The 14,510-nt window shown below is 32.1% G+C and overlaps 2 protein-coding genes across 5 annotated transcripts; one reads left to right on the plus strand and one right to left on the minus strand.

Annotated features, from left to right (window-relative positions):
• The first annotated feature begins 258 nt into the window (after window positions 1-258).
• On the plus strand, window positions 259-1,989 carry LOC107629017 (UDP-glycosyltransferase 89A2). Its single transcript, XM_016331688.3, has one exon. It carries the CDS (start codon window positions 410-412, stop codon window positions 1,835-1,837), a length of 1,428 nt encoding a protein of 475 aa, XP_016187174.1. The 5' UTR covers window positions 259-409; the 3' UTR covers window positions 1,838-1,989.
• Window positions 1,990-3,545: 1,556 nt separating this feature from the next.
• Window positions 3,546-7,531, minus strand: LOC107629016 (E3 ubiquitin-protein ligase BIG BROTHER). Of its 4 annotated transcripts, none has more exons than XM_088509033.1 (10): window positions 7,331-7,475; window positions 7,092-7,178; window positions 6,452-6,528; window positions 6,156-6,332; window positions 5,697-5,931; window positions 5,445-5,482; window positions 5,263-5,307; window positions 4,624-4,751; window positions 3,982-4,090; window positions 3,546-3,860 (listed from the first exon to the last, which is right to left on the minus strand). In XM_088509033.1, exons 4-10 carry the CDS (start codon window positions 6,297-6,299, stop codon window positions 3,828-3,830), a joined length of 732 nt encoding a protein of 243 aa, XP_088365159.1. In that variant the 5' UTR covers window positions 6,300-6,332; window positions 6,452-6,528; window positions 7,092-7,178; window positions 7,331-7,475; the 3' UTR covers window positions 3,546-3,827. The 4 variants fall into 4 exon arrangements, with proteins under 4 accessions (XP_088365159.1, XP_088365161.1, XP_088365158.1 ...); XM_088509035.1 differs by having other exon boundaries at window positions 7,092-7,161; window positions 7,331-7,462; XM_088509032.1 differs by lacking the exon at window positions 6,452-6,528 and having other exon boundaries at window positions 7,331-7,531.
• Window positions 7,532-14,510: the final 6,979 nt, after the last annotated feature.

The following is a 14,510-nucleotide window of genomic DNA, read 5'->3' on the forward strand; positions in this document are numbered from 1 at the left end:
TATTGCACATATCCTTCACCAATCTGGAGAAACCTTTACCACCCATAGCTCTACGTTCCAATTTATTATATTCATGATTAAGTGTTAATTTCACTAAAGATAAATTAGACAAGAGAAATACCAGTTGAAGATCATCTATAAACCATCCAACTTGCATATCTACAGTATATTTTCTACCTCAATCTTAACCGTTAACATTTTTTATACTAAATCTGAATGATTAAGAATAAAAAAGTTCCAGAATCGTACGATGGAACAGGTAATAAGCTTCCAATCCTATACAGCCCAATCACTGCTTATTAGTTATTATTATAATAAACTTCATTCCTCATCTCATCTTTAGAACAAACCTTAATTCAATTCTTTACACACCACAAAGCAATAAAAAAAAAAAGGAAAAAAAGAAGACATGTCTTGTTCTTCCGTCAACAGTAACAACACTCACATCCTGGTGTTCCCATACCCAGCTCAAGGCCACATCCTAGCACTCCTAGACCTCACCCACAATTTAGCTCTAAGAGGTCTAACCATAACCATAATAATCACACCAAACAACCTCCCAATTCTCAAACCCCTCTTAACAACCCACCCAACAACTATCCGTACACTCACACTCCCTTTCCCTTCTCACCCTACCCTTCCGGCGCGTGTAGAACACGTCCGCGATGTTGGTAACACTGGAAACTACCCCTTCATCAACGCCCTCTCTAAACTCCAAACTCCAATCATTGAGTGGTGTAGGACCCACACTAACCCCCCTGTGGCTCTTATCTCCGATTTCTTCCTTGGCTGGACTCACCAACTCGCTGACCAACTCGGTATCAAGAGAATCGCCTTTCAGTCCTGCTCCGCTCTCTTGGCCATCATCTTCCACAGCACCTGGCCGGAGGCGCCGGCACTCAGATCCCGTCCGGTGGTGGAGTTCCCTGACCTGCTCGGAGCCCCGTCGTTTAGGAACGAGCACCTTCCGTCGCTTCTACGACTCTATAAAGAATCGGAGTCGGAATCGGAGTTCGTGAGGGAGAGCATTGTCGCTAACACGACCAAAAGTTGGGGTTACGTATTCAACACGTCACGTGCGCTGGAGGGTCCATATTTGGAGCACGTGAGCAAAATAATGGGACATTCGCGGGTTTTTGGGGTGGGCCCCTTGTGTTTGATTGGAGTTGGTGGCGGGTTTAATCGTGTCGATCGGAGCCCGAATGCCGGATCCGGTAATGTTTTGGAGTGGCTTGATGGGTGTGAGGAAGATGGATCGGTTTTGTATGTGTGCTTTGGGAGTCAAAAGCTGTTGAGGAAGGAGCTCATGGAGGCCTTGGCGGCCGGGTTGGAAAGGTCAGGGACCCGATTCGTTTGGGTGGTGAAGGAGGCAACCACAGCAGAGCACATGGAGAAAGGGTACGGGTCAGTGCCGGATGGGTTTGAGGATCGGGTTTTGGGTCGGGGCCTACTTGTGAGGGGATGGGCTCCACAAGTGAGCATTTTGGGTCATCGAGCTGTGGGTGGGTTCCTGAGCCATTGTGGGTGGAATTCAGTGTTGGAGGCGGTAGCAGCTGGGGTTGCTTTATTGGGATGGCCAATGGAGGCTGACCAATTTGTTAATGCATGGTGGTTGGTGGAGGTTATGGGAGTTGCTGCGATGGTATCTGATGGGGCAGATTCTCTGTTAGACCCGGATGATCTGGGTCGGGTCATACATCAGTCCATGGGTGCGGATAGCATCCAAAAGGAAAGGTCAAAAGCATTGAGAGAGGAAGCTATTAAGGCTGTCGATGACGGTGGAAGCTCCTCCAAGGAGTTACATGAGCTTGTTGAAGCACTAAAGCAATTGAAGTGAGAATTTTACGAGATTCTTCACCGTAAGTCGAGAATAATCTGTTGAATCTATAAGATTTCCTTTAGTACGATGGGCAAAGGTTTCTATAATAATTGGTCTGTCGCTGTAAATAGCTATATTAATATGAAATGGATTCTCTCAATTTTTTTTAATGACTGAGAGATTTCTTACGTTTTATTTTATAAGTGAGGCAAAAATAATAAAAAATTAAAAATCACAGTTTTAAACTTTTAATTTTTTTTTAATAATTGCGAGGATTCATTCCCTATTAATAACGGTTTTTCCGTTATTATAATTTTAGTTTACTCAATGTTTCCTTTTATCACTTCCACCCTGTGACTTGGTTTATCTAAGATAGACGAGTATGTGGGAAATTGTAAGCTTTTGTAAGTAAAAAATATATATGCAAGTATCCCAAATTAGGTTATTATTATTATTATTATTATTTCTAATTTCTAATTTCTAATTTGGGTTTACTTGTAATTCTGTTCTCTTGTATAGTTTATCATTAGTTAGCTAATAGGAATCTAGATATAGAACATGCATGGTAATTAATATAGTAGTCGTAGAAAAACTCAAATACAATTGTTTCATGTAAAATTGATAGTCAAAAAATTGTTAGATGATTTGACAAAGAGTCTTGTTAGGAAACCAATGGAATATTTGTACAATGGGTTCTTTGTTTGGCCCAAGAGTTAAAAAATGAACATCACTCATACTATCCAGAATAACCATCCGGGTACTAGGAATAATAATACTCTTGACTTTTCGGATCTAGAGCTCTGATACTATATCATAAAATCACTCATCCCAAAAGTTTAAACTGATGGAAAAAGGTAACATTAATAGTTATATCTCTAATATTGAATCGGACATCTCTAAACCTCCATTGTACACATTGTATAACTATTCTATTAGCTTTCTATACTTCCTCTTTTGAGAAATTTAATTAAATTGTCATTTAACAGTTTTCGACTTTCTAATTTCATATGAAAACGAGTTTCCACGTTCACAAGTTGTCTTTTCAGCTATAAGATCTGAGTCATTAACCTCATTCCCGCTGTGATATTACTATATTTTGGTCTACTTGATGAAGCTGGGATGAGATTTTTCCCTGTTTATATGCAGAGTGTAATGTAATGACCCTGAACAGTATAACGTCCATCTATACATACACTTGTGAGTCCCATTAATACATAATTGCAAATCAGACCAACACCAGCAGGAATGAAAAAACCAGAGTCACAGCCTTTGATCCTATAAATTAGAAATTAACTCTGATTATTATCAAATAACAACTAAAGTGCCAGCGTGAAACATTAGTTACTTCGTATGTTTTTTTTAAATCAGCGATACAATACAAGCATCTCTATCTAGAGCAAACAACTTCGACTATGTCATCCAACAATCTGTACAAGATTTAAGTCTGTCCAAAACTCCAAATGCAAATGCTTGATGCCAGTACAAAACAATGTAGCTTTTACCTCTATTATGATTGTACTATGATAAAGACTGATTAAAGCGCTGGAAAGTTAATCACTTCTTTGTCCAATGATGTAACTACCCTGATCGATAGAAGTTTAAATAACGTCATAAAATTGGTGGATACGGGATACATCATGCAATTTCAAGTGATGTACCGATCCCTCCAACACAAACACACTTAATCAGAAGCAGTTGACAATAAGTACGTGAAATATAAGCACACTAAAAAGTTATACAAAAACAAACCATAAAATCCAGGTTATCCAATACAACACGATGCATGTCAAATTGTCAATCGTCCCATAATATTTTATAAAACTTTGGGATTATGACCCACGCCAAAGCTATCTTTGCATTTTTTTTTTCCCTAAACCAAGTAATGGTTCGTCTCACTAAGGAAAAAAGGAAACAAATAAATGTATTTCTATGAAAGACCCCAGACTAAAGGAGAATAGAATCATATGCAGGTTACTTCTACAAATTTGTCCGAGGTTATTTCTGTTGGCTAAAACACTTCCCTGTAACATATAGGACAAGCCTGAAAAAACATGCAGAAGAAAAACAGAGTTTAAAATCATATGAATTTCAGTAGATGCCAAATACAGTGTTTGTCACCAGAACATGAACTAAAAGTATCAAGTTCATGATGAGTATCTTGCCTTATTGATGCTAAGCCATCTGGTCCCGCAACTAGCATGATAGAGATGTTTACAAGGCAAAGTGATCCGCTTGTCCCCTCTTTTATACTCCATCTGGCAAATCACACACCTAAACCGGACAATGTGTTAGATCAACAAATTAGCAGATAATAGTCACTATCAGTTAAAAGGAGCTGACTACTCATTTGAGTAAGCATCTTGTTCTCATTCACAGATTATGATACAGGATGTATTAGATTTTAGGACTATGATCCATAGTAAATTTGTTCTCAATGACCTTAGTATTTTTAAGATCACAAGAATCTATAAGTTCGTGGAATAATATAAATTTCCACTTCCAGTGAGGATATGTACCTTGTCCCTTTTTACCCCATAATATATATAACTATAGAAATTAGTAGTTTGGCAAAGAAAAAGGCATATGTGATTAATATTAATCCAAAGAATAAGCTTAACGGCAGCAATCTAAAATCGCTGAAGATCGATTTACCCCAGAGGGAAGTTGAATTGTTAAAAAGAAGTTAATAACCGAAGAACAGGAGTAAGTTAAAAATATAAAGCTGAAACAAATATTTGACAGTTAGACATAAATGGATAATAACAGCAGCAATTGCTTTGAAACTCTAAAAACACCAATATTACCTCTCATCCCTCGACTTCTTCCTTGAGAAGAACCCACACTTGTACTTTGAAACTGGAAGCATCGAAATCTGCTCTTGGGTAAGACCACGGCTTTGGGTTCCAACAGCTTCACCTAATTCGAGTAGTTCCTGTAATAAATAATATGATCTCAAGGCAGGGAAATGGGGGGAAAACAAAGCCACATTTGCACTTGAGAAATTTTTCAAATATGGCTTAAATGGAAACATGATTCATGATAGGACACTGGAATCATTTGATCCATATTAGTGACCCATTTGGGAGGACAAAACTTAGTCCCTGTTAATATCATTTTCTAAATTAATGTTCCTTTACTTTAGTTGTTATCGACACAGTTTTCTAACTGGAGTCAACATTTCAAATGTAATTCAGGTGAAACATACAATATGCTGTAAGAATATTATGTAATGATTTATCCAAACTATTTTATGGAGTAGCTAAGCTTACAACAACAAAGCCACAGAAATAACAATGTTAACAAACCTCCTAATAAAATAATTGCAAGATTAACTATTATACGTATCAAGAACATTAACCCTAAGAAAACCAGAGATATAGTAGCTGTGTTTTAAGAAGTAAATTAAGCCAATAAAGATCATAATATGAGAATCTCAATCCAACCTCGTAGGTCATGTTGTCAGGATCAATACTGTCTTGCCAAACAACCTGTAAAACATGGCAAAACTGCTTAGATATCTTTTATTGTGCTTCTCAGAGATGGAAAGCTAAAGGTAACTGCAGAAATTTCTAACACAATCACAGGAGTTAACACTAAATAAATCAGGACTTTTGAAGGCAAATACCTGATAATCATTGGAATTACTATGATGTCTTCGTGGACCTGGAACAGAAGAGACAAAAAAAACTTTAGAAAACCACCAGATGGATTACAAAAGTGGGATTACTCATTTAACTGATTTCAATCTCTTTTATCAGCTAAACAAAGCATAGGCAGAGGATCCAAATCTATCTGTTTCATACAACTTGGAAATGAATTTTTAAATTTGAGCAATTATCATATGAAAATTATCTTCAAATGAAACTCAGGAACATACACTCGATAGAATTGTCTCGTGTGGTATTGTTTACCCCTTCTCCCCATTCTGTATGTACAGCTGCAGTATGCTCATTGACAGTCGTTGAGTTTTCCAAAGGCCTCCTATATTCGTCAACCAGTGGTTCATGATGATGATTTACATCATAACCATGATTATAACGATAGTATGAAGTGCTGTCAGGTTCAGAAAGTCCAAACTTATAAAAGCTTGTAGTTGAAGGGTATGAACTCTCCTGGAATATAAATGGAATACCATTTTAATTCAACTCGAGTATTATGGATCTTTCTAATAGTTTTCCAGTAATACCAAAAGGATATCAAAATAATTTGCAGACAAAATGTGAAACAGAGCAGGGTATTTCCAGCAGATCTATATAATGGAAACAAGAAATGTGCAGCAATTTCCACCAAAACAAAGATATAAAATGCTAAATAGAACAGAAATCTTTGCAGGCACCTGAGCATGTGATGCACCAGAAAAGATGAAATTGACATGTTCATATGTGAGACCTTCGAAATATTCAATAAAGCTTCCTGCTGTACTATAGGGATAGCTGATGTTATTGTAATGGTGGATTTCCATGTGTGGATTCCAACTCATTTTGGATCCTTTCAGCCAGACAACACAACTAGTCTGCGGAATGAATCCCCAGCAATTAACATTAAGCATAGCAAAGACAATGAGGTGCAGAAACAGTAGAACACAACAAAATTTGCATTAATATTAACAAATTAATTAATTAAATTACATACACAAATTTAATATTCACAGATTCATCAATAAAACTTGAAGATAACTAACATGAGACAGCTACTCCTAAATTGTTAACCTGCACCCAAAAAAAGTCATATAGATATATTCAGCATGTATAAGAAGACAATTGTCAGAAAGCCATTCCTCCAATGTTAATTTCACTAGTTTTGCTCACATCACTTTTTTCTAAAATCTGCATTCCTAATCAAACAGCTCAAAAAACTAAGTGAAAAAAAAGCGCATTAGTACAAATGAAGCTGACAAAACTCCACCAAAACCAAAATCATGCTTTAATATATATATATATATATATATATATATATATATATATATATTAAATGCAAGTTGAATACAATCTTTCGCTAATTGGATTCTTAAAAAAAAAAATGCAGCGTAGGATCATATTTTTTTTCTTAAATAATAATATACCGAGATCTCTCGGGAAGGCACGAAGATTCATCAATGAAGAATTGAAAATACACACACAGAAACACTGAAAAGGAAATTGTTGTGGCATCTGATCCAGTAGAAAATGCAAGCAAAACAACGAGATTATATCTCCTAAACAAACTTCAAATCCGCTGTCATTAATTCGGCTGAAACTAAACACGGCAAAAAGAGCTAAGAGAGTGGAGCCACCTGCTAAACGCGACGCAAATGCGGGAATCGAGGCAGAGAAATCCGGCAGCTGCGTCGATTGCAACAGAAGCTGAAAATGCAATGCTCCTTTACGGATCAATAACGAGAAAACAGTGTAAGATCAAGAACGATAATCGCGTGAAAAGGTAACGAAATAAACAATGGAATGAGATTGAAGAAGCAGCGAGAGAGAGAGAGAGAGAGAGAGAGAGAGAGAGGATAATGAAAATGTTAGATACCTTGATCTCGGTTTCGTTGCTTGGTGAGAGAAGTGAAAATGGTGAAATGGCTTCGTCACACACTCGTTTTGTAACTCTCTCTCTCTCTCTCTCTCTCTCTCTCTCTCTCTCTTGTGGTGTGCTGCTTTACGCACACAGTGGTGCTGGTTTCAGCAACACGCCAACTCCGTTAGATAGACAGTGATCACCTGCATCGCACCTGTTTTCCAACCCCTTGCGGATTTTTTTTTATTAAATATGTTGTAAAAAAAATTAATTAAAGGATAGAAATATTCTCTCCATTTGGGTTGCCAAAATAATGTGATATTATTGGAGGGCGCCACGTTTAAAATATTTTTTTAAAAATATTTTTTAATAATTAAAATTTAATATATATAATTAATTAAATTATATTATTTTTATTAAAATTAGATCAGATAAATTAATTTGACCAAAAATTGATAAATTATATTTTAAATTGGTTTAAATTAATATTTTTTTATAAAAATAATTATAATATTTTTATTATAAAAAATGACTAAAATACTCTTTTTATTATTATTATTATAAATTTTGATAATCCTAAATTTTAATCTTTTTTTTTCTGTTATTAGATTAGAATTTAGAATTTTTAAAATTAATATATATATATATATATATAATAAAAGTATTTTAATCATTTTTTATAATAAATATTATTATAGTCATCTTTTATAAAAAAAATATTAATTTAGATCGATTTAATATTTGATTTATTGATATTTCGACTAAATCAATTTGTCTTATCTAATTTACTTAAAAATAATACGATTTTCGATTATACGTATTAAATTTTAATTATTAAAAAATATTAAAATAAAAGACGTTTTTTGAGTGGCTCCCATTATTGGATGAATGAAGGATTCTATTCATTTAATTTATTTTATTTAGTAATAATTTCAATATATATTGTCAGGACTCAGGAAGCATTTAAATTTAATATCATAATTAGTTAAGTACAATACTATCAGAACATTGAATCATTTTAATCATTCTTTACATATTTTTGTTATTAAAAAGGGGAAAGGAAATTGGAAGATGTGTCCTCTCTTTTTTCCCCCTTTGATTTTTTTTTTTTAAATCTCCACAATAGGTACGTAGAATATTATGATTTCTATGTCGCGTATTATTTATGTATAATAATAATCAAATATACTTTAGTAGTAATATTATTATTGCAAGGGACAAGTCTAGTTGTTGGGCTGAGTTTGGAAATAGGTGATTTCTACTGTTATATTTAGTTGCATAGAGGTGACCAAAACCAAACCACTCTGCTTTTGTTAGGAACCAACCAACAAAATTCTCCTCTACTTTCCTCCAAGTAGAACAACAATCTTGTTCTAAATTAAGAGTAATTTATATTGTTAGACTTCAATTAATTTGTAGCAAAAATAAGTAATGAGAGACCTGCGAGAAGGAACAAAAGGAAAAGGCTGTCAGGCATGTGAGGAGGGGAATCAGGGATAACATAATTGAGAAGCGAATGATCCAAAACCCTGGCGTGCAAGTGAAGTGAAGCCACTATAAAAGTATCATTCATAATTAATAATTATAATCATCATAATAATAAGCTACGGTACCCCCTTTCTTTCTTTGTTATTCGGCTGGTCATGAATAAAAGAGATTCACTCCTTGTTCACAAAGGTGAAGGGTCTCATTTTGTTCTTTTTTTTTTTTTTTTTTTACATTGCACATTTTATTTTATGTCACATGCCATACAACATTTTAGAGAAAACGACCTTACATAGTTTACATGAACCCACATCAATCATCATCCTCTGCTTCTGCTCTCTTTCTGTTTAAGGAAAATATATATAACTTGTTATTATTCCATGGATAACAATTTGGAACATGGTGGTGTTAAGATTAACATTCGGGTAGGTCAAGACAAGAGAGCTAAAATAAACTGTTGAGAATCGTGGTTAGGTTTCATAAGATCACGCTTGAATTTAAAATTACATAATGTAACATGTTTCGAATGAAAAATTTTATATAATAAGACTGGCATAGATGCTTAATATTTACACTAACAAGTAAAATAATTATCAACCAGGGGTTATATATTCCAATGCCATATTAATTATCACCTATATCATTGTAATTGTAATTTAACAATCATGCCAAGACAAGAATACAAAACAACACAATGAATGATAATCAACTACTTACTCTAGTTAAGGCAAGGTATGTATGTAAAGAATATGAGTTGGTTTTATGAACAAGTAATCTTTGTTATTTCAAAAATAAAGTGTTGAGGATAAAGAAGGGACCCCACCTATTTGGTATCCAATAATTACAGCAAAAATAAAGATCAAAATGACATCTATTAGCTAATCCAAAATTAAAAGATGCAGCTTCAAGAAAGTTAAAAAAGAAATGGCCCATTAAGATTATTTAAGACTAATGCTAGCTTTAACATGAAATCAATCAAGTAGAATATACAATTATACATCAAAGTGTTTCTTATAAACCTGCACAGAAGAGATGAAAAAACCGCACTAAGTGAGCACTAGCAAGCAAGCCATGGAACTATGGAAGATAAAAGGGTTGCACCAAGGGCCTAAATGTAATTTAGCCATGTGCGCAACATGGTCTTTCTAGAAAGATCCATGGCTGTAACCATATCTACTTCCAAGCTGCTCTTCGCAAGAACTATGTCAGCTGCTTCTACGGCTACAATCACACATGTTCTCATGGATCATATTGTAACCAATATGTGTCAACTATTTGATCTATGGAAATTATGTGTATATAGTAAAATTTTCCATCATTGGTGACTTTATTGGTGTGATTATATAACCAAAGATGTGTTAAGGATCGTAATTTCAACCATTTGTTTAATGAATCTGGTTAAATTTTGTTCTTCACCCACTAAGTACTATTATTCACTAATATGGTAACGGAAATTTATTTTACACAGTTCTCTGTATTCAAATGTCGAATTAGGTGCCAATGAGTTATAACTCAAATGGCATAGTCTCTCTATACTCAATTAAGAGGTTGCGGGTTCAAATCTCCTATCTTTGGTAAAAAAAAATGTCGAATTAGGTATCTAAAGAAAGCCTTACTTGTAATTCTTTCATCTTATTCAACAAAGACATTATTTGCCTAAGATATATGAAAATACTAACAATTTCAAACAAGTTTTATCAAGTACAAGTTTTGCCTGCATCAAGAACAATGAATAAGATTCTTATTTAACATTATATTATATATGAAAATACTAACTTAGTGATCGACACAAATCACCACATATATATACAGATTATGCCAAACATCAGTACATTCAATCTACTAACTATATTAAACTAACCAGTGCCTTTGATTAAAATGGTCTAACAAAAAATATGTATACCATACATAATGCAACTACAGAAGCTCTGATTTTCACGGATAAGATATACTTGCTAACTAAACATCACTTAGTTAAGAATCATGCACTCATCTTCATGCTTCTAATCAGATTAGCATGTAAGCAGTAAAGCAAGCACATAAAACAAACAAATTGTTCATATACAAGTGGAATAAGAATTGAAATGCCTCTTCACGGGGCAGAGTTCTTAGCAACCAGAAAATAGTGACAAAAATTACTAATCGCATACATGCCCCAAGAATAGTGGTATTATTACTATTATATACATACACTGTTGGTAAATACTAAATACTGAATAGAGAACCTTTTTTGTTCCATATAGAGCCGATTTTTGGTCTACAAATAGACCTTTCGGTTTGGGTTCGGACATTGATTAATGACAAAAATATTGAAGCAGGAAAATGGGTCTTATCTATTTTTGGGCTTAAAGCCTACCTTGCTTTTTGATCTAGCCCATCAAGAGTAAAAATAAATTAAAAAAATAGTTGGTTCAACTAAAAAAAATAGTTGAAGTAACTTTGGTTAGTTGAGTTATTAGCTTACTTGTCCGCTTAAATAAGGTTCAGAGATTTAAAGTCCGTCTTGTGTATATTACAACCAATTGGTTAGCGACAAACCTTTAAATAACCCTTATATTCACAGCAAATTAGTACTTGATCTGCCGAAATGATAGATATCATAAGAAAAAAAAAGGACAACAAACAAATTAAGTGAATATTTTATACAATTATGATATTTTTCTTGGCTCCACATGGAAGAAAAATAGCTCAAATTGGATTATGTTATTATTTGTAAAAGAAAGAAATAATCCATGAAAGAAAAGAAAAATTACATGCATGCATGCCATTTAAAGTATGGAGGGCAAGATTATGGTACATACATAACATGAGAATATATATGAGATAAATCAACTTAGAATTAAGTCAAACTAACAATAACTATTGACGAATACGTACCAACTTGAATTAATGCTTTAGCCTTAATGTTAAGGTAAAAGAATCTTTAGGGAGAAAAAAAAAGAAAAGAAAAGATACTAATTGGAAAATAATTTCAACTTGGGCATGTGATTGGTTTCAAAACTCCAAATTCCAAAGTGTTCGGTGAACAAAACTAGCTCGTATCACTATAGATAGTGTGAGAAAAAGGAAGATGGAAGATGCATGGATAGTAGATAGTAGAAGATGGAATGAGTGAAGGGTGTTTTTGATTTGCATGTAATGTTATTAGAAGTGAAGAAAATTAGTGAGCATTTTGGGAGACACCGACAGAATCTGTGTCCCTTGAGGAAGCCAAGCCGACCAAAGCGTGCAAGCCAAAGAAAAATTGCCGCTTTAACATTCCACCTAACTATCTATCTAATTTTATCTGTTTCCCTAGGAACGGAAAATCACAATAATCCAACATGTCAAACATTCACATTGTGCATGTTCCCCTCGGAAATACTACTACTATTAACTTATTAACTACTACTATTACTATTTGCCTTATTATTATATTATATTATATTATATTGTATTGCTAGTTAGTCATTATTGTTTTAAAATAATAATACATGTGTTTTTTTTTCTCTTTCTATTTGTTCAATTCTTAATAGTTCTTTCTGATCTGAACAAAAAACTATATTGTTTTAATGTTATAAGTTAGTAACCATAGAATTATTAATTCATTATGGACATTTATTCTATAATTTGCTATCATTCATTACTTATAAAAGAAATATCTCAACATTAAAAAAATATATGTTTTTTATTCTATTTAAATTTATCTTTAACAGATAAATTAATATTGACATAAATATCAGAGTATTTTTTGTAAATATATTTATATTCGGTATTTTTAATTGTCAAAAGATATATTTTTTTTCAAAAATATTATTAGTATACTAAAATTAATCATTAAAATTAATTATTAATATAAATTACATATTAGAATATAAAATATACATTAAAAATAAATTAAATAATATATGCATTTATACACAAATACATAATAACTTATTTATTTTAATAGTTAAATTTATGTTTAATTACTCTACTGGTCTTTATAGTTTCGCAAAATTTTCAATCAGGTCCTTATATTTTTTTTTTTAATTGAGTCCTTACACCAATTTTTTTTTTTAATTGGGTCCTTACATTTTTTTTCCTTTTATTTAGGTCACTGTACCAATTCTTTTTTTTAGTTAGGTCCCTATAAAATTAAGCCAATTACTACTAAGAGGGACTTAATTGAAAAAAAAAAGTTGGTGCAGGAACCCAATTAAAAAAAAAAAGTATAGAAACCTAATTAAAAATTTCACGAAACTATAGAGACCAACCGAGTAATTAAACCTTAAATTTAATATATATGTACCTGTTAATTTTTTTTAAGGAAAAAAGAGTTTTTCTCTATCTAAACGAGTTACACATCAAAGAAGCAAAATCACACAATAACATCAGTTCCAATGTGTTAGGTTGCATGGCTGGTTTTCTGGTGGAAGAAGGTAATTAAATTGAAAAAGTAGATAATTCAATAATAATAATAACAACTAATAATACAAAAATTTCTATTCAGAAAAGTCCCCCCATGGTGGAGCCACGACAAAACAAAAACAAGAGAGCAATGCAAAAAGAACAAATAAACTATTTTCAGCTTCTTTTATGTATAATAATAATTAGACGGAACTATACCAATGTAACTTCGGCATATTTATACTACATATTATTAATGCTTTTCTATAAAATATATTGTTTTTATATAAATTAAAAAGAACTATTATGAAATAGTGAAACTAAACTAGCTAGGTGGAATACGTACAATTATAACCCACTGTTTTGTATCCAATACAAGGTAGTAGTTTCTAGTTGAAGTAAATGACTGAATGGAATAGGAATGTTTAGGTAATAACGACACGGCAAATAGTCTTCAAGACTTCAATTTCGATAAGTGACTGTGCCTTCTCTATTTTCTCTCCTATATGTTGGTTAAGTCGGTGAACATATTATTCAGCACCTCTTTTAATTTCTAGATAGCAGAATATATACATACATATTTATTATTATGAAACATAATAGGCGTAGAATATAATGAATATTTAATTTAATCATTATATTATAAAAGCATCAAATAAACTTAAAGATCAATAATTATCGTTTGAAATTCTAATCATTATGTCCAAATATTTAAAATCATAAATTTATTCGTTAAATATTATAACTACATGGATATTTTAAACTCTCTTCATAAAATAACCATATACTAGTTAAACTTTAGTTTATTATTATTATTACAACAATTATAACACACTATATACCGACAATGTATACATACAACAATTTATAAACATCTAATCTAATGATATTTTTTCCCCTTAAAAAATCGAAATATATAGAGATTTGTTACCAGAAAATAAATAATAAAAGACCATAATTATTATGTAAATAAATGTAAAGAACTAACTTTTAATTGATGAACAATAATTGATAATTTTTTATTTATTATTAAAAATTTATAGTTTGATTCTATAAGTCAATATATTTAAAATTTCTAATTTTCTAGTTTAATTCTTTGTGGGTGACGTGCCTTATTCCCTATTTTCTTATGCTAGTTGGTTTTCTTTTAAGGAGAAACTTTTGGGATTATCAGTGTTCTTTTATTCATTTTAATCATAATTAGATCAGTATAGATATTAAATTATTTTTAATAAATAAATTTTATTTATTTATATATATAAATTATATTGACATTAATAAATATAAGTATAAATTATTATTGATTAAATATTAATTTAAAATAATAATATTTATTAAGGTG

Source organism: Arachis ipaensis, chromosome B3 (genome assembly GCF_059453495.1).
Source record: "Arachis ipaensis isolate K30076 ecotype BB chromosome B3, ASM5945349v1, whole genome shotgun sequence".
NCBI lineage: Eukaryota > Viridiplantae > Streptophyta > Magnoliopsida > Fabales > Fabaceae > Arachis > Arachis ipaensis.